This window comes from Scyliorhinus canicula, chromosome 12 (assembly GCF_902713615.1).
Source record: "Scyliorhinus canicula chromosome 12, sScyCan1.1, whole genome shotgun sequence".
Classification (NCBI taxonomy): domain Eukaryota; kingdom Metazoa; phylum Chordata; class Chondrichthyes; order Carcharhiniformes; family Scyliorhinidae; genus Scyliorhinus; species Scyliorhinus canicula.
Window position 1 is genome coordinate 62,289,174 of NC_052157.1, and position 20,758 is coordinate 62,309,931.

The 20,758-nt window shown below is 52.0% G+C and overlaps 1 protein-coding gene across 1 annotated transcript in view; it reads right to left on the reverse strand.

Moving 5' to 3' along the window:
* The window catches only part of LOC119974265 (pleckstrin homology-like domain family B member 3), a 36,615-nt gene extending 16,105 nt beyond the window's left edge, over window positions 1-20,510 (reverse strand). The window contains exons 1-7 of the mRNA XM_038813036.1: window positions 20,489-20,510; window positions 19,414-19,661; window positions 18,381-18,509; window positions 15,068-15,205; window positions 3,910-4,026; window positions 2,246-2,401; window positions 211-321 (exon numbers count right to left, since the gene is read on the reverse strand). Coding sequence (XP_038668964.1) covers window positions 211-321; window positions 2,246-2,401; window positions 3,910-4,026; window positions 15,068-15,205; window positions 18,381-18,509; window positions 19,414-19,617 — 855 coding nt within the window. The 5' untranslated portion in view covers window positions 19,618-19,661; window positions 20,489-20,510. The remainder of the gene's footprint in view (window positions 1-210; window positions 322-2,245; window positions 2,402-3,909; window positions 4,027-15,067; window positions 15,206-18,380; window positions 18,510-19,413; window positions 19,662-20,488) is intronic.
* Between the last annotated feature and the right edge of the window lie 248 nt (window positions 20,511-20,758).

The following is a 20,758-nucleotide window of genomic DNA, read 5'->3' on the forward strand; positions in this document are numbered from 1 at the left end:
CTACTTGTGACAATAAGCGATTTTTCATTATCTTCGAAATTCCAGGAAATACAAGCGTGCGATTAATCTTGCCTGGTAATTTTGTGCAATCTCAAGAACATTATTGATCATTTCTTTGCCGCAGTTGACCACTGGTCCCAGGGTCTGTGGTTGATGGGACGAAGGATGGGGACCGGGGTGGGGGGTGTGGGGTTCAGAGAGTCATCTCACCGAACTGAAGGCTCCGACTGCCTCTTTCCAGTGCTCGGTCAGACGTTGCCTCTCGCTCCTGGCCTGCTCCTTAATCTGAAGCATCTGCTCCTCCAGCCTCCTCAATCGCTCCTTCAAACACAAAACAGGGAGCCACGCGCTCCAGTTTACACACAGATCCCAATATCGCCACTGCCCCCAAGTGGCAAGGTGCAAAGGTCAGAGGCCACGGGGCAGCGCATCTCAGCTCTCGCCACTAACAACATCACCCTCGCTGCGGATCAACCAGCTCTCACATCTGCCCTGAAGCGCCCCACCCCCTCATCATCCATGCGACTGTTCTACAGCCCTCTCCAAGGCTCTGACATCTTCCCTGGAATTGCGACCACGATTGGAAACCTTACTCGAAAGGAGTCCAAACCAGGGATGTGGCGTCAGAGAATATTTACAGCACGGAAAGATGCCCTTTGGTCCATCTCGTCCATGCCGACCATCAAGCACCTCTCTATTCTAAACCCATTTTCCAATTCTTGGCCCATAGCTATGGCATTTCAAGTGATCATCGATACTTTCCATCGAACAGAATCCCTACAGTGCAGAAAGAGGCCACTCGGTCCATCAGGTCTGCACCGACCCTCAGAAAGACCGCCCCACCTAGGCCCTTTCAATCGCCCTATCCCTGTAACACCACTCAACCTGCACATCTTTGGACATCAAAGGACAATTTAGCACGGCCAATCCACCTAGCCTTTGGACTGTGGGAGGAAACCCACGCGGACACGGGGAGAAAGTGCAAACTCCACACACACAGTCATCCGAGGCCGGAATTGATCCCGGGTCCCTGGTGCTGTGAGGCAGCAGTGCTAACCACTCTGCCACCGCGACGTCCTTCTTAAATGTTTTGAGGGTTCTTGCCTCTGCGACCCTTTCAGACAGTACGTTCCATATTCCCACCACCCTTTGGGTGCAAACGTTTTCCCTGAAATCTCCTGATCCTTACCTTAAATCGGTGTCGCCAGGTTATTGACCTCGCTGATCAGGGGAAAGGCTCCTTCCTATCCACCCTATCTTCGCCTCTCATAATTTTATGCACCTCAACCGGGTTCACCCCTCAACCTTCTCTGCTCCAGGGAAAGCAACCCCAGGATAACCTGCCTCCCTCGGTAGCTGAAATGCTCCAGCCCAGGCAACATCCTGGTGAATCTCCTCTGCATTCTCTTCAGGACAATCACATCCTTTATGTAGTATGGTGACCAGAACTGCACACAGTACTCTAGCTGTTCCCTAACCGGTGTTTTATACAGCTCTATCATAACCTCCCTGCTCCTTTTTTTTCATAGAATTTACAGTGCAGAAGGAGGCCATTCGGCCCATCGAGTCTGCACCGGCTCTCGGAAAGAGCACCCTACCCAAGGTCAACATCTCCACCCAAACCCCATAACCCAGTAACCCCACCCAACACTAAGGGCAATTTTGGTCACCAAGGGCAATTTAGCATGGCCAATCCACCTAACCTGCACATCTTTGGACTGAGAGAGGAAACCGGAGCACCCGGAGGAAACACATGCACACACAGGGAGGATGTGCAGACTCCGCACAGACAGTGACCCAAGCCGGAATCGAACCTGGGACCCTGGAGCTGTGAAACAATTGCGCTATCCACAATGCTACCGTGCCTCCTATACTCTACGTCTCGGCTATTAAAGGCAAGTATCCCACATATCTTCTTCACCATCTTATCTACCTGCCCTGCTGTCTTCAGGATCCTATGGGCACACACTCCAAGGTCCCTCACCTTCTGTACTTCCAAGCGTCCTCCCATTGTATCCGTTGCCTTGTTAGTCCTCCCAAAATACATCACCTCACACTTTTCCAGGTTAAATTCCATTTGCCACGTTCTGCCCATCTAACCAGCCCCATCGTCCTGCATTCTAAGACTTTCATTCTCTTGGAAAGAGTTTGAGCACCAATTTCCTCGCTTCTCTGTTCGATGCCTCCATTAATGAAGCCAAGGGGTCATTCATTTTTAAACAGCCACCTCCAATTGTCCCATTACCTGCTTGTCAGCCTCCCGCCTCCCACACTGCGCCACGTCTCGCTCCAGTCGCAGGTTCTGTGTCTCTTTCTCTTCCTCCAGGCTGCTAACCTTCTCCAGCCACTGAAATTCCAGATCCTCAAAGCTCTTCTGGGCTGAATCCAGAGATTCAGTTGCCTGCACAGGAAGAGCCCAGTTAGTGTAGGGTTAACGCTGCCAGGAATCCAATGCAAAAGCACTGGACGGACCACACTGAGAGCACCGTGCACAGTTCAGGTCTCCATATCCTTCCGTTAGACCACACTTGGAGCATTGTGCACAGTTCTGGTCCCATATCCTTGGTCGGAGCACACTTGGGAGCACTGTGCACAGTTCTGGTCTCCATATCCCTTGGTTTGACCACACTGGAAGCACTGTGCACAGTTCTGGTCTCCAGATCCCTTAGTCAGGCCACATTGGGAGCACTGTTCACAGTTCTGGCCTTCGTATCCCTCAGTCAGACCACACCTAGTGCACTGTGCACAGTTCTGGTCTCCGTATCCCTTAGTCAGGCCACACTTGGAGCACTGTGCACAGTTCCTATCTTCATAATCCTTGGCCAGACCACACTGGGAGCACTGTGCACAGTTCTGGTCTCCATATCCCTTGGTTAGACCGCACTGGAAGCACTGTGCACAGTTCTGGTCTCCGTATCCCTTAGTCAGGCCACACTTGGAGCACTGTGCACAGTTCCTATCTTCATAATCCTTGGCCAGACCACACTGGGAGCACTGTGCACAGTTCTGGTCTCCGTATCTCTTGATCAGACCACACCTTGAGAACCGTGCACAGTTCTGGTCTCCGTATCCCTTTGTTAGACCACACTGGGAGCACTGTGCACAGTCCTGGTCTCCATTTCCCTTTGTTAGACCACACTGGGAGCACTGTGCACAGTTCTGTTCTCCATATCCCTTTGTTAGACCACATTGGGACCACTTTGCACAGTTCTGGTCTCCATCTTATCAAAAGGATACAGGGACATTGTAGAAGGTGCAAAACATTTCTAAAGATGATCCCAGAGCTGAGAGGTTAACAAATAAGAAATATTGAACAGGCTGGGGTTCTTTTATCTCCAGTGGAGTCGGCTAAGGCAGTGGCCTGATCAAGATGTTTAAAACTATGAAAGGGGTTTCGATAGGGTCGACGGAGAGAAGATATTTCCTGTTGAGGGGGTTGGATACCAGAACTCGGGGACACCACAATGACACAGTCACTAATAAATTCCAATGAGGAATTCAGGAGTGGAGGTGGAGGTGGTGGGGGGGAACACCTCCACATGGAGTGGGGGGGAGGGAATTCTGGGACTCGCTCTTTCCCACAGTGAGCGAGGGGAGGAGGAATGTGGGACTCATTCCCACAGGGAGTGGTTGAGGTGAATAGTGTTGATGTATTTAAGGGGGAAGTTGGATAAACATATATGAGGGAGAGAGGAATAGAAGGAGATGGAGATAGGGGTGGGGAGAAGGGGGGCGGGGATGGGGGTGGGGCTGGTGTGGAGCAGTAACACCGGCCCAGAGCAGATGGACCGAATGGTCTGTTTGCGTGCAGTAAGTACTCTGCAATTTGTGATATTTAAAGTAATAATTCTATTTAATCTATATGGGTTATGGTGGGGTGTAAAAAGTTGAAAGGTATAACGTGCTCACCTCTTGCAGTTGCTCCTTCGCCAATTCCGGCTCATCCTCAGACAATTGCTGCAAAGCTCGGAGACGCACCCGAGCTTCCTCCATTTTCCGCCTTGCGCAATCCACCTTTGCCTTTTCCTGCAAAGTGGAATTGAACGGAATTCAAATCCCTGAGCGGGGTGGGCCACTTTAACCTCCAGCCGTCTCTTTATGCACCCACCCCCCCTCCACAGCTCAGGAAGCCAAAAGTCCAAAGCCAACCAAGCCTTTCGGCCTGCAAGACCAGAGGCTGGCCTGGGAAGGAAAAGGCTGCTAGGCCGCAAACCCCTCTCCTTACTCCCTGATGGGAAATCCCAGGGCCTCCGGGCTGCCACGGGCTGTATCATGAACCAGCTTTAGGGAGGCAAAGCTTGGGCGATATAACCTCATGAGACTGAATATTGAGGCAGGCCCTGATAGTTAACCAATTGAAATAAAATGTTAAGATTTTGTGTGTGGCCAGGGATAGAAGATCGACAGACTTAGGACTTCAAAATGCTCTGGACCCTGTACAAAAATTATTTTTTATAAAAAGCTCTTGTGATGTTGGCCATTATCTTAACAGAAGATGATTGCCAAGCGAAGGGGAGATGCTTCCATTTATATAAAGCTCTGGTTTGCATCACAGCGCACATTCACCAGAATGATCCCGGGGCTGAAAGGGTTAAATTACGAGGACAGTTTGCACAGACCAGGATTGTGTTGTCTCCAGTCTGGAAGATTAAGCGGTAACTTCATCATAGAAACATAGAAATGCAGAAAATAAGAGCAGGAGGAGGCCATTCGGCCCTTCGGGTCTGCTCCGCCATTCATTACGATCATGGCTGAGCATCCAACTCAATCGCCTCATCCCGCTTTCCCCCATATCCTTTGATCCCCTTTGCCCTCGGTACTGTATCTCAACTGCTTCTTGAAAACATGCAATGTTTTGGCCTCAACTATTTCCTGTAGTAACGAATTCCACAGGCCGACAACTGTCTGGGTGAAGAAATTTCTCCTCACCTCTGTCCCAAACAGTCTACCCCGTATCCTCAGACTGGATCTCGACAAACCCACCATCAGGGACATCATTCCTGCATCTATCCTGTCCAGTTCTATTAGAATTGTATATGTTTCTGTGAAATCCCCCCTCATTTTTTTGAACTTCAGCAAATACAATCCGAGTCGATTCAATCTCTCTTCGTATACAAATCCTGCCATCCCAGGAATCAGCCTGGTAAACCATCGCTGCACTCCCTCCACAGCAAGAACATCCTTCCTCAGAGAAGGAGACCAAACCTGCACACATCATTCCAGGTGTGGCCTCACCAAGGCCCTGTATAATTGCAGCAAGATATCCCTGCTCCTGTACTCGATTCCCACGATGAACGGGTTGAAGATGATTAAAGGATTCAATAGGATCAATAGAGAAACTATTTACTCTGATATTAAAACATGCTGCTGTGCAGAGAGACCTGGGTGTGCTAGTGCATGAGTCGCAAAAAGTTGGTTTACAGGTGCAACAGGTGATTAAGAAGGTGAATGGAATTTTGTCCTTCATTGCTAGAGGGATGGAGTTTAAGACTAGGGAGGTTATGCTGCAATTGTATAAAGTGTTAATGAGGCCACACCTGGAGTATTGTGTTCAGTTTTGGTCTCCTTACCTGAGAAAGGACGTACTGGTGCTGGAGGGTGTGCAGAGGAGATTCACTCAGTTAACCCCAGAGTTTTGTTTTTTTTAAATTATTTTTATTCAAATTTTTGTCAACAAAATATAATTTTTGCATAACTGTACGCAGCAATTAACAGAACAAAGAGAAAAGAAAAAGAAAATGTTAACCATATGTACAAAGAAAGGAGCAATACAACGTAACGATTGCCCCCCCCCCCCCTCCCCCCAGGATGCTGCTGACCTTTACTGCTCTCTTAGAAAGTCGAGGAACGGCTGCCACCTCCGAGAGAACCCCGCCATGGACCCTCTCAAGGCAAACTTTATTTTCTCCAGCCTGAGAAACCCAGCCATGTCACTAACCCAGGTCGGGAGCTTCGAGTCCCTCCACATTAGCAGGATCCGTCTCCAGGCTACCAGGGAGGCAAAGGCCAAAACACCGGCCTCTTTCGCTTCCTGAACTCCCGGATCGTCTGACACATCAAAGATCGCTATCTCTGGACTCGGCACCACCCGCGTGTCTAAAACCTTGGACATTGCCTTAGCCAATCCCTGCCAGAATCCCTGAAGCGCCGAGCATTCCCAGAACATATGGACATGATCTGCTGGGCTTCCCGCACACCTCGCACATTTATCCTCAACCCCAAAGAGCTTGCTCATCCTGGTTTCTGTCATGTGTGCCCGGTGGACCACCTTAAACTGGATTAAGCTAAGCCTGGCACATGATGAGGAGGAATTGACCCTGTTTAAGGCATCAGCCCACAGGCCCGCATCCAGCTCCCCGCCTAGCTCCTCCTCCCATTTGCCCTTAAGCTCCTCCGCTGGAGCTTCCTCCGCCTCCTGAAGTTCCCGGTAAATGTCCGAAACCTTCCCCTCCCCTACCCAGGTGCCGGAGACCACCCTATCCTGTATCCTGCGTGGGGGTAGCAGCGGGAATAATACCACCTGCCTTTTCAGAAAGGCACGTACCTGAAGGTATCTGAAAGCGTTTCCAGGGGGCAAACTGAGTTTCTCCTCCAGCGTTTTCAGGCTGGGGAAGGTCCCGTCTATGAACAGGTCCCCCATTGTTTTAATACCTGCCCTATGCCAGCTTTGAAACCCTCCGTCTATCCTGCCCGGGACAAATCTGTGATTATTGCGTATCGGGGTCCAGACAGAGGCTCCCTCCACCCCCCTGCGCCTTCTCCACTGACCCCAGATCTTTAATGCCGCCACCACCACCGGGCTGGAGGAGTAGCAGGCTGGCGAGAATGGCAGAGGTGCCGTTACAAGTGCCCCTAGGCTGGTATCTTTACATGAGGCCGCCTCTAACCACTCCCACGTTGGCCCCTCCCCCAATACCCATTTCCTAATCATGACTATGTCAGCTGCCCAATAGTAGCTGCAAAAGTTCAGCAGCGCCAGCTCCCCCCCCCCCCCCCCGGCCCGGACTGCGCTCCAGGTACAGTCTCTTTACTCGCAGGGTCTTATTTGTCCATACGAATCCCAAGATGATCTTGTTCACCCGCTTAAAGAAGGACGTAGGGATGAAGATGGGAAGGCGGCACTGGAAGGCGAACAGAAATCTGGGGAGGACCGTCACCTTAACGGTCTGCACCCTCCCCGCTAGAGAAAGCGGGAGCATGTCCCACCTTTTGATGTCCCCCTCCATCTGTTCATCCAGCCGAGATAGATTGAGCTTGTGGAGGGCATCCCACTTTCGAGCCACCTGCATCCCTAGGTACCGAAAGCTCTTCCCGACCAATTTCAGCGGAAGCTCTCCCAGTCCCTTTTCCTGCCCCTTAGCTTGGATCACGACCATCTCGCTATTCTTCTCGTTTAGTTTGTACCCCGGGAAATTGCCACAGTCCCTCAGAATCTGCATGACCTCCCCCATCCCCTCTAGTAGGTCCGAAATGTACAGGAGCAGATCATCCTCATAAAGTGAGACCCGGTGCTCTTCCCTCCCCCCACACCAACCCCTGCCAGTTCTTTGAAGTCCGCAACGCTATAGCCAGCGGCTCTATCGCAAGGGCGAACAGTAACGGGGAGAGGGGGCACCCCTGCCTCGTCCCCCGGTGGAGCCTAAAGTATTCCGACCTCACCCTGTTCGTGCACACACTTGCCACGGGGGCCTAGTAGAGTGGCAGGACCCAACCTATGAACCCCTCACCGAATCTGAACCTTCTTAGCGCTTCCCACAGGTACTACCATTCCACCCGGTCAAAGCCTTTCTCCGCGTCCATTCCCGCCACCACTTCTGCCTCCCCTCTGTCTGAGGGCATCATGATGATGTTTAGGAGCCTCCATACGGTGGAGTTCAATTGCCTGCCCTTGACGAAGCCTGTCTGATCCTCCCCTATTACCCCAGGGACACAGTCCTCAATCCTAGCAGCTAAGATCTTGGCCAGCAGTTTAGCGTCTACATTCAGGAGCGATATCGGTCTATAAGATCGGTGCTATGTCTTTTCGTCCGACGTCATTTCGTCCAACGACACTTCGTCCACGTCTTTTTGTCCAACGTCTTTTTGTCCGCCCGTCTTTTGGTCCAACGTCACTTCGTCCAATTATCCAATTACAAATAGTTTAATTTAGTTTTTCAATGTTACTGCTCAAGGATCCTCTCCACCTTTTTCGCCTCTTGAAGTTGAGTTCTGCATTTGTGCTGCTTGATCTCCAGACATTATTAAGATAAGCTGCAGGATATTCACCCATGTATGCTCCAGCGTGATGAGAGCCATTGTATCTGATGGAATATTTGATCATTTCAGACCTGTAATGTCAGAAGCCACTGCCAACCCTAATCACTCGACGAAAATCGAGTTTAAATCTGCTTCTTTCAGAACTGCACTCATTGTCTAAATCCAAATAGACTCCCACTTATATCTGTGTCTGTCGGAATTGTAGAATATCAAATCATCTTGTCCTCTCCCCATGATTCTCTCTCGGGTACAGTTCTGGAAATGTAACTTTTAGGGTATTTCGGGAATTTACCATTTACATCAATTTTAAGTAATTTCGGGAATTTTAAGTAATTAGTAAACTTTTAGATTTTTTAACTGCATTTTAGATTTTTAACTTTTTAACTGCATTTTTCAACTTGCATTTTACTTGCATTTTATCAATTACTTGCATTTTAGCAAGTAAATTAACGGAGTTAATTTGTAATTGGATAATTGGACGAAGTGACGTTGGACCAAAAGACGGGCGGACAAAAAGACGTTGGACCAAAAGACGTGGACGAAGTGTCGTTGGACGAAGTGACGTCGGACGAAAAGACGCGACACGATAAGATCCATACTGTAGCGGATCTTTCTCTTGTTTGAGGATGAGTGAAATCGAAGCTTGTGACATTGTTGGGGGTTGGGTCCCTCTCTCTTTGGCCTCATTAAAGGTCCTTAGCAGGAGTGGGCACAGCAGTTCCAAAAATTTCTTGTAGAATTCTACAGGGTAGGCGTCCGGCCCCCGGGGCTTTGCCCAACTGCATGTCCCCTTTACCATCTCCTCCAGCTCTATCGGAGCCCCCAGTCCCTCCACCAGATTCTCTTCCACCTTTGGGAACCTCAGTTGGTCCATGAATTGCTCCCCCCCCTCACCGGGCGGGGGCTCTGACTCATACAATTTACCGTAAAATGCCCCTAAAGACTTTGTTCACCCCCTCTGGGTCTATGACCGTGTTGCCCTCCTTATCCCATACTTCCCCAATTTCCCTGGCCACCTCCCTCTTGCGAAGTTAGTGCACCAGCATTCTACTCGATTTCTCCCCATATTCGTAGACAGCCCCTTTGGCTTTCCTCAGCTGTTCTACCGCCTTCCCAGTGGTCAGCAGGTCGAATTCCGCCTGCAGCCTCCGGCGCTCTTTCAGTAGCCCCGTCCCGGGGGTCTCCGCGTAGCTCCTGTCTACTCCCCTGAGTATCTCCCTGACTAGCCTTTCTCCTTCCGCTCTTTCTTTCTTCTCTCTATAAGACCTGATAGAGATCAACTCCCCTCTGATAAATGCCTTCAGGGCCTCCCACACCGTGGATGCCGCTATCTCCCCCGTATCATTAGTTTCCAGGTAATTCTTAATGTTCCTCCTTATCCGCCCACAAACCTCGTCGTCTGCCAGCAGCCCCACATCCAGTCTCCATAGTGGGGGCTGACCTCTCCCTCCCCCCCCCCCCCCCCCCCCCCCCCCCCAAGACGCAAATCCATCCAGTGTGGAGCATGATCGGAGACTGCAGTGCTGAGTATTCTGTTCCCTCCACCCTGGGGATCAACGCCCTGTTCATCACAAAGAAATCTATGCGGGCGTAGACTTTGTGGACATGGGAAAAGAAAGAGAACTCTTTCGCCCTTGGTCAGGCGATTCTCCACGGGTCTACGCCCCCCCACCAGTTCCATGAATCCCCTCAGTTCTTTAGCCGCCTCTGGTCACTTCCCCGACCTGGGGTTTGACCGGTCCAATACAGGGTCTATAACTGTGTTGAAGTCACCCCCCCAAAATCAGATTGTGTGAGTCTAAATCTGGAATTTTACCCAGCGTGCATCTCACAAATACCATATCGTCCCAGTTCAGGGTGTAAACATTCACTAGCACTACCCTGGTCCCCTGCAACTTCCCACTGACCATTATGTATCTGCCCCCCCCCTCCCCTTTGTCAGCTACAATATTCCCTGCCTCAAAAGCCACCCATTTGCTGACCAGGATTGCTACTCCTCTGATCTTTGAATCCAGCCCCGAATGGAACACCTGGCCCACCCACCCTTTTCTCAATCTTGTTTGGTCCGCACATTTTAGGTGCGTCTCCTGTAGCATGGCTACGTCTGCCTTTAGCCCCTTTAAGTGCGAGAACACGCAAGCCCTTTTGACCGGCCCATTCAGGCCCCGTACATTCCACGCAATCAGCCTGGATGGGGGGCTAGCACCCCCCTCCCCTGCTGATTAGCCATCTCCCTTTTTCAGCCAGCATTAATCCCAGAGTTGAGGGGTTGGATTACAAGGAGAGGTTGAGTAGACTGGGACTGTACTCTTTGGAATTTAAAAGGATGCAGGGGATCTTATAGAAACATATAAAATTATGAAGGGAATAGATAGGATAGATGTGGGGAGGTTGTTTCCACTGGCGGCTGAAAGCAGAACTTGGGGTCATAGACTCAAAATAAGGGGAAGTAGATTTAGGACTGAGTTTAGGAGGAACTTCTCCACCAAAGGGTTGTGAATCTGTGGAATGCCTTGCCCAGTGAAGCAGTTGAGGCTCTTTCATTAAATGTTTTCAAGATAAAGATAGTTTTTTGAAGAATAGAGGAATAAAGGGTTATAGTGTTCGGGCGGGAAAGTGGAGCTGAGTCCACAAAAGATCAGCCATGATCTAATTGAATGGCGGAGGAGGCTCGAAGGGCCAGATGGGCGACTCCTGCTCCTAGTTCTTATGTTTTTATTGGGGGTGGAGTGATCTGTGGATGGGTAGTCGAGGGGTCTGTAATAAACTCGAGGGACTGAATGGGCCTCCTCTTGTTCCTGTGTAACGGACCCGAGGGGGCTGAATGGGCCTCCTCTTGTTCCTGTGTAACAGGCTCGAAGGGAGCTGAATGGGGCCTCCTCCTGTTCCTGTGTAACAGGCTCCAGGGGGCTGAATGGGCCTTCTCCAGTTCCGGTGTAATAGACTCGAGGGACTGAATGGGCCTCCTCTTGTTCCTGTGTGACAGACTCGAGGGGGCTGAATGGGCCTTCTCCAGTTCCGGTGTAATAAACTCGAGGGACTGAATGGGCCTCCTCTTGTTCCTGTGTAACGGACCCGAGGGGGCTGAATGGGCCTCCTCCTGTTCCTATGTAACAGGTTCGAAGGGAGCTGAATGGGGCCTCCTCCTGTTCCTGTGTAACAGGCTCGAAGGGAGCTGAATGGGGCCTCCTCCTGTTCCTGTGTAACAGGTTCGAAGGGAGCTGAATGGGGCCTCCTCCTGTTCCTGTGAAACAGGCTCGAGGGGCTGAATGTGACCTCCTCCTGTTCTTTTGTAATAGCCTTTAGAGGGGCTGAATGGGCCTCCTCCTGTTCTTGTGTAATAGGCTCGAGGGGCTGAATGTGACCTCCTCCTGTTCTTTTGTAATAGCCTTGAGAGGGGCTGAATGGGCCTCCTCCTGTTCTTGTGTAATAGGCTCGAGGGGCTGAATGTGACCTCCTCCTGTTCCTGTGAAACAGGCTCAAGGGGCTGAATGTGACCTCCTCCTGTTCTTGTGTAATAGACACCAGAGGGACTGAATGGGCCTCCTCCTTCCTGTTCCAGTTTAACAGACTGAAAGAGGGACTGAAAGTGCCTCCTCCTGTTCCAGTGTAACAGGCTCAAAGAGGGACTGAATGGGCCTCCTCCTGTTCCAGTGTAATAGGCTCGAGAGGGGCTGAATGTGACCTCCTCCTGTTCCCGTGTAACAGGCTCGAGGGGCTGAATGGGCCTCCTGCTGTTCCCGTGTAACAGGCTCGAGGGGCTGAATGTGACCGCCTCCTGTTCCCGTGTAACAGGCTCAAAGAGGGGCTGAATGTGACCTCCTCCTGTTCCCGTGTAACAGGCTCGAGGGGCTGAATGTGACCTCCTCCTGTTCCAGTGTAACAGGCTCGAGGGGCTGAATGTGACCTCCTCCTGTTCCAGTGTAACAGGCTCGAGGGGCTGAATGTGACCTCCTCCTGTTCCAGTGTAACAGGCTCGAGGGGCTGAATGTGACCTCCTCCTGTTCCCGTGTAACAGGCTCGAGGGGCTGAATGTGACCTCCTCCTGTTCCAGTGTAATAGGCTCGAGAGGGGCTGAATGTGACCTCCTCCTGTTCCCGTGTAACAGGCTCGAGGGGCTGAATGGGCCTCCTGCTGTTCCCGTGTAACAGGCTCGAGGGGCTGAATGGGCCTCTTCCTGTTCCAGTGTAACAGGCTCGAGGGGCTGAATGTGACCTCCTCCTGTTCCCGTGTAACAGGCTCGAGGGGCTGAATGTGACCTCCTCCTGTTCCCGTGTAACAGGCTCGAGGGGCTGAATGTGACCTCCTCCTGTTCCAGTGTAACAGGCTCGAGGGGCTGAATGTGACCTCCTCCTGTTCCCGTGTAACAGGCTCGAGGGGCTGAATGTGACCTCCTCCTGTTCCCGTGTAACAGGCTCGAGGGGCTGAATGTGACCTCCTCCTGTTCCCGTGTAACAGGCTCGAGGGGCTGAATGTGACCGCCTCCTGTTCCCGTGTAACAGGCTCAAAGAGGGGCTGAATGTGACCTCCTCCTGTTCCAGTGTAACAGGCTCGAGGGGCTGAATGTGACCTCCTCCTGTTCCCGTGTAACAGGCTCGAGGGGCTGAATGTGACCTCCTCCTGTTCCCGTGTAACAGGCTCGAGGGGCTGAATGTGACCTCCTCCTGTTCCAGTGTAACAGGCTCGAGGGACTGAATGTGACCTCCTCCTGCTCCAGTGTAACAGGCTCGAGGGGCTGAATGTGACCTCCTCCTGTTCCAGTGTAACAGGCTCGAGGGGCTGAATGTGACCTCCTCCTGTTCCCGTGTAACAGGCTCGAGGGGCTGAATGTGACCTCCTCCTGTTCCCGTGTAACAGGCTCGAGGGGCTGAATGTGACCTCCTCCTGTTCCAGTGTAACAGGCTCGAGGGGCTGAATGTGACCTCCTCCTGTTCCAGTGTAACAGGCTCGAGGGGCTGAATGTGACCTCCTCCTGTTCCAGTGTAACAGGCTCGAGGGGCTGAATGTGACCTCCTCCTGTTCCCGTGTAACAGGCTCGAGGGGCTGAATGTGACCGCCTCCTGTTCCAGTGTAATAGGCTCGAGAGGGGCTGAATGTGACCTCCTCCTGTTCCCGTGTAACAGGCTCGAGGGGCTGAATGGGCCTCCTGCTGTTCCCGTGTAACAGGCTCGAGGGGCTGAATGGGCCTCTTCCTGTTCCAGTGTAACAGGCTCGAGGGGCTGAATGTGACCTCCTCCTGCTCCAGTGTAACAGGCCCGGGGAGACTGAACTGGGCCTCCATGTGAGGAAAATAGTTATTCTAAATTTGAAAGAATCCAGGGACAGAAAGAACTTTCCAAGATAACAACCAATAGGGTTTTCAAGAGCGTTAGTATGAAAATGACTGGCTGAAAGGCCTCCTTCAGTCTTATGATTGGCCATTCTATCATCCTATGATTCCATTGCCTCGAGTGCAGTGGTGTTGCGGTACTGCCACCAGGTGGCGTATTGCAGTATCAGGGCAGGCCACCAGATGGCAGGGGAAGATCACTAAGCACAGAGCAGCAATCTAAAAATGAAATGTCTGTACATTCAGCGGACACAATTTATAAACAGAAACACTTCCTGATATTGCAGTGAGTGCAATTGATCCAACGTATCATCCATTTAGAGCAGATTTTACTGAGTAAAGCTCCCTCTACACTGTCCCCATCAAACACTCCCAGGACAGGTACAGCACGGGATTAGATACAGAGTAAAGCTCCCTCTACACTGTCCCCATCAAACACTCCCAGGACAGGTACAGCACAGGGTTAGATACAGAGTAAAGCTCCCTCTACACTGTCCCCATCAAACACTCCCAGGACAGGTACAGCATGGTGTTGATACAGAGTAAAGCTCCCTCTACACTGCCCCCATCAAACACTCCCAGGACAGGTACAGCACGGGGTTGGATGCAGAGTAAAGCTCCCTCTACACTATCCCCATCAAACACTCCCAGGACAGGTACAGCTCGGGGTTGGATACAGAGTAAAGCTCCCTCTGCACTGTCCACATCAAACACTCCCAGGACAGGTACAGCTCGGGGTTGGATACAGAGTAAAACTCCCTCTGCCACACCAGGAAAGACTACAGGCGCGATTCTCCAAAAAGGGAACAAAGTCCCTTAGCGAGCACGTATAGCCGCATGTTTCCCAGCGCTCAGTGCCGAGAAACATATGAATAATCAACGTGACTCGCGTTGTAGAAGGGGCCTGAGTGGGGAATGCTCAGCCGAGGCCACATATAGCCTTGTTTTGTATAGTGAAGAGTTCCGCTCGCCAGAACGTCCCATTGTAGCGAGAGATGGGGAAAGCATTTCTAAATGGTGTCCCGATCTCCGAGGCCCCCGAAACAATCCCTCATCTTCCCCCAGCCCGAACGCTCTACGGGAGAGTCCCTGCCCAGGCAAACACCCATGCTGGCCCGATCGCCTGCATGCTAAAGATGCCAGCTTGGCACCTTGGCATTGGCACTGGGGCATCCTGACTGTATCCATGCCAGCTGGCTGTGTCACCTGGGAACCTTGACAATGCCAGGCAGGCACCCAGGTGGCATTGCCATGATGGCACTGCCATAGTGCCCAGGATGCCAGGGCACCATCCTGCCCAAAGGGCAGGCAGTTGAGGGTCTCTAAACCCCTGGGAGACCCCCACGAGTTCCATTCTGTCTGATCTCCCTTTGTGGCTCAGCTTGGCATAGGATCGCACCCACCATGTTTTAGAAGTGAACTCGAGATTGCAGATTGAGGAAAGGGGGTGGAATTCCTCCTTTTCCTCCGGAATATTCCTACCTTGTCTTTTTCGGCCTGTAATGTCCGGTTGAGTTCAGATTTGTGGGTATAAATCTCCTGTTTGAGGCGCTGTTCCCTCTTCAACTCTTCATCTTCAGCCTCCAGCTCGGCCTGGACGAGAGCAAGTTCCATCTCCATCTGATGGGAAGCAGGCGGTGAGGACTGAGGGGGCCATTAACATTAGAGCTACAATTCCGAACCAGTTTAACGCTTATCCCCCAGCACAAACTTCAAATCCCATCCGCTCTCTGCAGAATTCCTCTTCCTATAGGGATAGAAATCCCTATCTGCAATGTCGGAAGGTCAGTCCTGAGGGAGTGCTGCACTGTCAGAGGGTCAGTACTGAGGGAGTGCTGCACTGTCAGAGGGTCAGTACTGAGGGAGTGCTGCACTGTCAGAGGGTCAGTACTGAGGGAGTGCTGCACTGTCAGAGGGTCAGTACTGAGGGAGTGCTGCACTGTCAGAGGGTCAGTACTGAGGGAGTGCTGCACTGTCAGAGGGTCAGTACTGAGGGAGTGCTGCACTGTCAGAGGGTCAGTACTGAGGGAGTGCTGCACTGTCAGAGGGTCAGTACTGAGGGAGTGCTGCACTGTCAGAGGGTCAGTACTGAGGGAGTGCTGCACTGTCAGAGGGTCAGTACTGAGGGAGTGCTGCACTGTCAGAGGGTCAGTACTGAGGGAGTGCTGCACTGTCAGAGGGTCAGTACTGAGGGAGTGCTGCACTGTCAGAGGGTCAGTACTGAGGGAGTGCTGCACTGTCAGAGGGTCAGTACTGAGGGAGTGCTGCACTGTCAGAGTGTCAGTACTGAGGGAGTGCTGCACTGTCAGAGGGTCAGTACTGAGGGAGTGCTGCACTGTCAGAGGGTCAGTACTGAGGGAGTGCTGCACTGTCAGAGGGTCAGTACTGAGGGAGTGCTGCACTGTCAGAGGGTCAGTACTGAGGGAGTGCTGCACTGTCAGAGTGTCAGTACTGAGGGAGTGCTGCACTGTCAGAGGGTCAGTACTGAGGGAGTGCTGCACTGTCAGAGGGTCAGTACTGAGGGAGTGCTGCACTGTCAGAGGGTCAGTACTGAGGGAGTGCTGCACTATCAGAGGGTCAGTACTGAGGGAGTGCTGTACTGAGGGAGTGCTGCACTGTCAGCGAGTCTGTACTGAAGGAGTTCTGCACTGCCAGAGGGTTAGTACTGAGGGAGTGCTACACTGCCAGAGGGTCAGTATTAAGGGAGTGCTGCACTGTCAGAGGGTTAGTATTAAGGGAGTGCTGCACTGTCAGAGGGTCAGTACTGAGGGAGCGCTGCTCTGTCAGAGGGTCAGTACTGAGGGAGTGCTGCACTGTCAGAGGGTCAGTACTGAGGGAGCGCTGTACTGAGGGAGTGCTGCACTGTCAGCGAGTCTGTACTGAAGGAGTTCTGCACTGCCAGAGGGTTAGTACTGAGGGAGTGCTACACTGCCAGAGGGTCAGTATTAAGGGAGTGCTGCACTGTCAGAGGGTCAGTAGTGAGGGAGCACTGCACTGTCAGAGGGTCAGTATTGAGGGAGTGCTGCACTGTCAGAGGGTCAGTACTGAAGGAGCACTGCACTGTCAGAGGATCAGTATTGAGGGAGTGCTGCACTGTCAGAGGGTCAGTAGTGAGGGAGCACTGCACTGTCAGAGGGTCAGTAGTGAGGGAGCACTGCACTGCCAGAGGGTCAGTATTGAGGGAGTGCTGCACTGTCAGAGGGTCAGTATTGAGGGAGTGCTGCACTGTCAGAGGGTCAGTAGTGAGGGAGCAGTGCACTGTCAGAGGGTCAGTAGTGAGGGAGCAGTGCACTGCCAGAGGGTCAGTATTGAGGGAGTGCTGCACTGTCAGAGGGTCAGTACTGAGGGAGTGCTGCACTGTCAGAGGGTCAGTACTGAGGGAGTGCTGCACTGTCAGAGGGTCAGTACTGAGGGAGTGCTGCACTGTCAGAGGGTCAGTACTGAGGGAGTGCCGATCTGTCAGAGGGTCAGTACTGAGGGAGTGCTGCACTGTCAGCGAGTCTGTACTGAGGGAGTTCTGCACTGCCAGAGGGTCAGTACTGACGGAGTGATGCACTGTCAGAGGGTCAGTACTGTAGACTGCCCTCTATAATGCCCCATTTAGGCAGGAAGTATAATAAAGCTGATTATCTAAACTGCGAGGGACTGCAGAGCTCTGAGGGGAGAGGGATCTGGGTGTCCTAGTCCATGAATCACAAAAGGCTGGTGGGCAGGGACTGCAAGCAATTAGGAAAGTTAATAGAATGCTATTGTTTATTGTGAGGGGAATTTATTACCAAAGTAGGGAGGTCATGCCTCAGTCGTACAGGGTGTTGGTGAGACCACATCGGGAGTATTGTGGACAGTTTTTATCTCCTTATTTAAGGAAAGGTGTAAATGTGTCAGAAACAATTCAGAGATGATTTACTTGACAAATTCCAGGAATGGGCAGGTTGTCTGATGAGGAAAGGATGGAGAGGTTTGGTTTGTGTCCACTGGAGTTTATAGTGAGAGGCGGCTTGATCGAAACCTTTAAGATTCTATAGGGTAGGGCGGCACGGTGGCGCAGTGGTTAGCACTGCTGCCTCACTGCGCTGAGGACCCAGTTTCGATCCCGGCCCCGGGTCACTGTCCGTATGGAGTTTGCACATTCTCCCCGTGTCTGCGTGGGTTTCCCCTACCAGAACCCAAAGAAGTGCAGGGTAGGTGGATTGGCCATGCTAAATTGCCCCTGAAGTGGAAAAAAATTGGATACACAAAATTTATTATAAAAAAAGATGCTGAAGGTTATTGAAAGGGTGGATGTGGAGAGCATGCTTCCTCTTGTGGGACACTCTGGAACTCGAGGTCACTGTTTAAAAATAAGGACTCACTCATTTAACATGGAGACGAGGTGATTTTTTTTTCTCTCAAGAGGGTCGAGTCTCTGGAACTTTCTTCCCAAAAGGCAGTGGACGCAGAATCTTTGAATATATTTCAGTCAGATCTGGATAGATTATTGGTACACGAGAGGGGGGGGTGAAAGGTTATCGGAGGTGAAAGATTATTGGAGTGAAAGGTCATCGGGAGTGAGGCAGGAATGTGGGGTTGGGTTACAATCAGATAGACACGATCTTCTTGAATGGGGCAGCAGGATCGAGGGGCCGAGTGGCCTCCTCCTGCCCCCATATTTGCAATCCCCAGTCTGGACAAGACTGCGTCTCACACGAAAAGTGTCCCTGAGAGCTGGCCGCTACCAATTCCCCATTCGTTGCCCAAACGTGTCACCACTGCTGGGACACAGAGGGTGCCGATCACCCCCTCCAGCCACCTTTACCTCCTGCTCAAGCTCCTGCCTCTGTCGCTCCAGGTCTGTCAGAGAGAGACGTGTTGCTGTTTTCCGAGCTGCTGTCTGCTGCGGATTGCCGTCTGACCGGCTAGTGTCTGTTCCAGAGATGGGCAGGTCCTTCAAACAGACAAGAAAGTCATAGAGAGGTAGGTCAGGGTGAGCAGTCAAACTCCAAACCAGCATTAACCCAACTGTTCCCCACTAAACAGCACAAACCTGTTCCTTACCAAATTAACCCCAAAGACATCTCCCCTCAACGTTCAATAGCATCACCATCGCTGAATGCCCCACAATCAATAGGGGTTACTCTCGATCAGAAACTGGACTGGACTAGCCACATTAATACTGTGGCTACAAGAGCAGATGAGAGGCTGGGAATCCTGTGGCGAGTAACTCACCTCCTGACTCCCCAAAGCCTGTCCACCATCTACAAGGCACAAGTCAGGAGTGGAATGGAATAATCTCCACCTGCCTGGACGAGTGCAGCTCCAGCAACACTCAAGAAGCTCGACACCATCCAGGACAAAACAGCCCACTTGATTGACACCCCCCCCCCACAAACATTTCCTCCCTCCACCACCGACCCACAGTAGCAGCCGTGTGTACCATCTACAAGATGCACTGCAGGAACTCGCCAGGTTCCTTAGACAGCACCTTCCAACCCACGACCTCTGCTATCTATGAGGACAAGAGCAGCAGGTACCTGGGAATCCCACCATCTGGAGGTTCCCCTCCAAGTCACTCACCACCCTGACTTGGAAATATGTCAGCCATTCCTTCACTGTCACTAGGGCAACATTCTGAAACCCCCTCCCTAGCAGCACAGTGGGTGTACTTACAGCACAGATACTACAGCGGTTCGAGGCCACCTTCTCACCACCACCTTCTGAAGGGGCAATTAGTGATGGGCATAAATAGTGGACTGGTCAGCAACACATACATCCTGTATATGAATGAACCGTCAACTGGGTCAAAACCGTGGAACTCCCTCCAGACAGACATATTGAATGATCGCACATACCTGGCGAATTCCATCGGATCCGATATTCCATATGTTTTTTATGCCGTGCTCCTTCGTGCGTGACATCACATCATCGGAGGTCTCCAATGAAACACAAGCGATGGGACCGAAGTCAGGTGGCGTCTCCTGGGATACGTCCTGTGCAGAGGGCCCATTCTCCTGTCCAACCACCTCCGTGCCTAATCCCATTGCCAGGTCGACCATTCTCCAACAATCACTGAGCGGCGTCAACACCTCCCTGCGGCTGACTGGGGGGCAAATGTCACATTGTCAGGGAATCTGAGTCACAAAACGGGGCAACAAGCATTGGAACACTATTCTGATAGTGTGGTGCTCTGACAGTACTGACCCTCTGACAGTGCTGCACTCCCTCAGTACTGACCCTCCAACCGTGCAGCACTCCCTCAGTACTGACCCTCCGACCGTGCAGCACTCCCTAAGTACTGACCCTCCGACCGTGCAGCACTCCCTCAGTATTAACCCTCCGACAGTGCAGCACTTCCTCAGTACTGATCCTCTGACAGTGCAGCACTCCCTCAGTACTGACCCTCTGGCAGTGCAGCGCTCCCTCAGTACTGACCCTCTGACAGTGCAACGCTCCCTCAGTACTGACCCTCCGACAGTGCAGCACTTCCTCAGTATTGACTCTCCGACAGTGCAGCGCTTCCTCAGTATTGACTCTCTGACTATGGAGCACTTCCTCAGTACTGACCCTCTGACAGTGCAGCACTCCCTCAGTACTGACCCTCTGACAGTGCAGCGCTCCCTCAGTACTGACCCTCTGACAGTGCAACGCTCCCTCAGTACTGACCCTCCGACAGTGCAGCACTTCCTCAGTATTGACTCTCCGACAGTGCAGCGCTTCCTCAGTATTGACTCCCTGACTATGGAGCACTTCCTCAGTACTGACCCTCTGACAGTGCAGCACTCCCTCAGTACTGACCCTCTGGCAGTGCAGCACTCCCTCAGTACTGACCCTCTGGCAGTTCAGCACTCCCTCAGTACTGACCCTCTGGCAGTGCAGCGCTCCCTCAGTACTGACCCTCTGGCAGTGCAGCGCTCCCTCAGTACTGACCTTCTGGCAGTTCAGCATTCCCTCAGTACTGACCCTCTGACTGTGCAGCACTTGACTTGTTTGAACAGTTGTGTGGAAACGACACCCAGGAGCAGGCCGGGGAGCTTAAGACAGGTCAGCAAACTGGTATTTGGAAGGAGTCAATCACAAACCGGATACAAGCGAGTGCAGTACTCGACGATCTTGCTGTCACACTGGGGAATTCACATCTGGATCAGCGGGGAGTGGGGCTGATGAAGCTGTTTGCTGAGCAAAACTTGCAAATCCAGT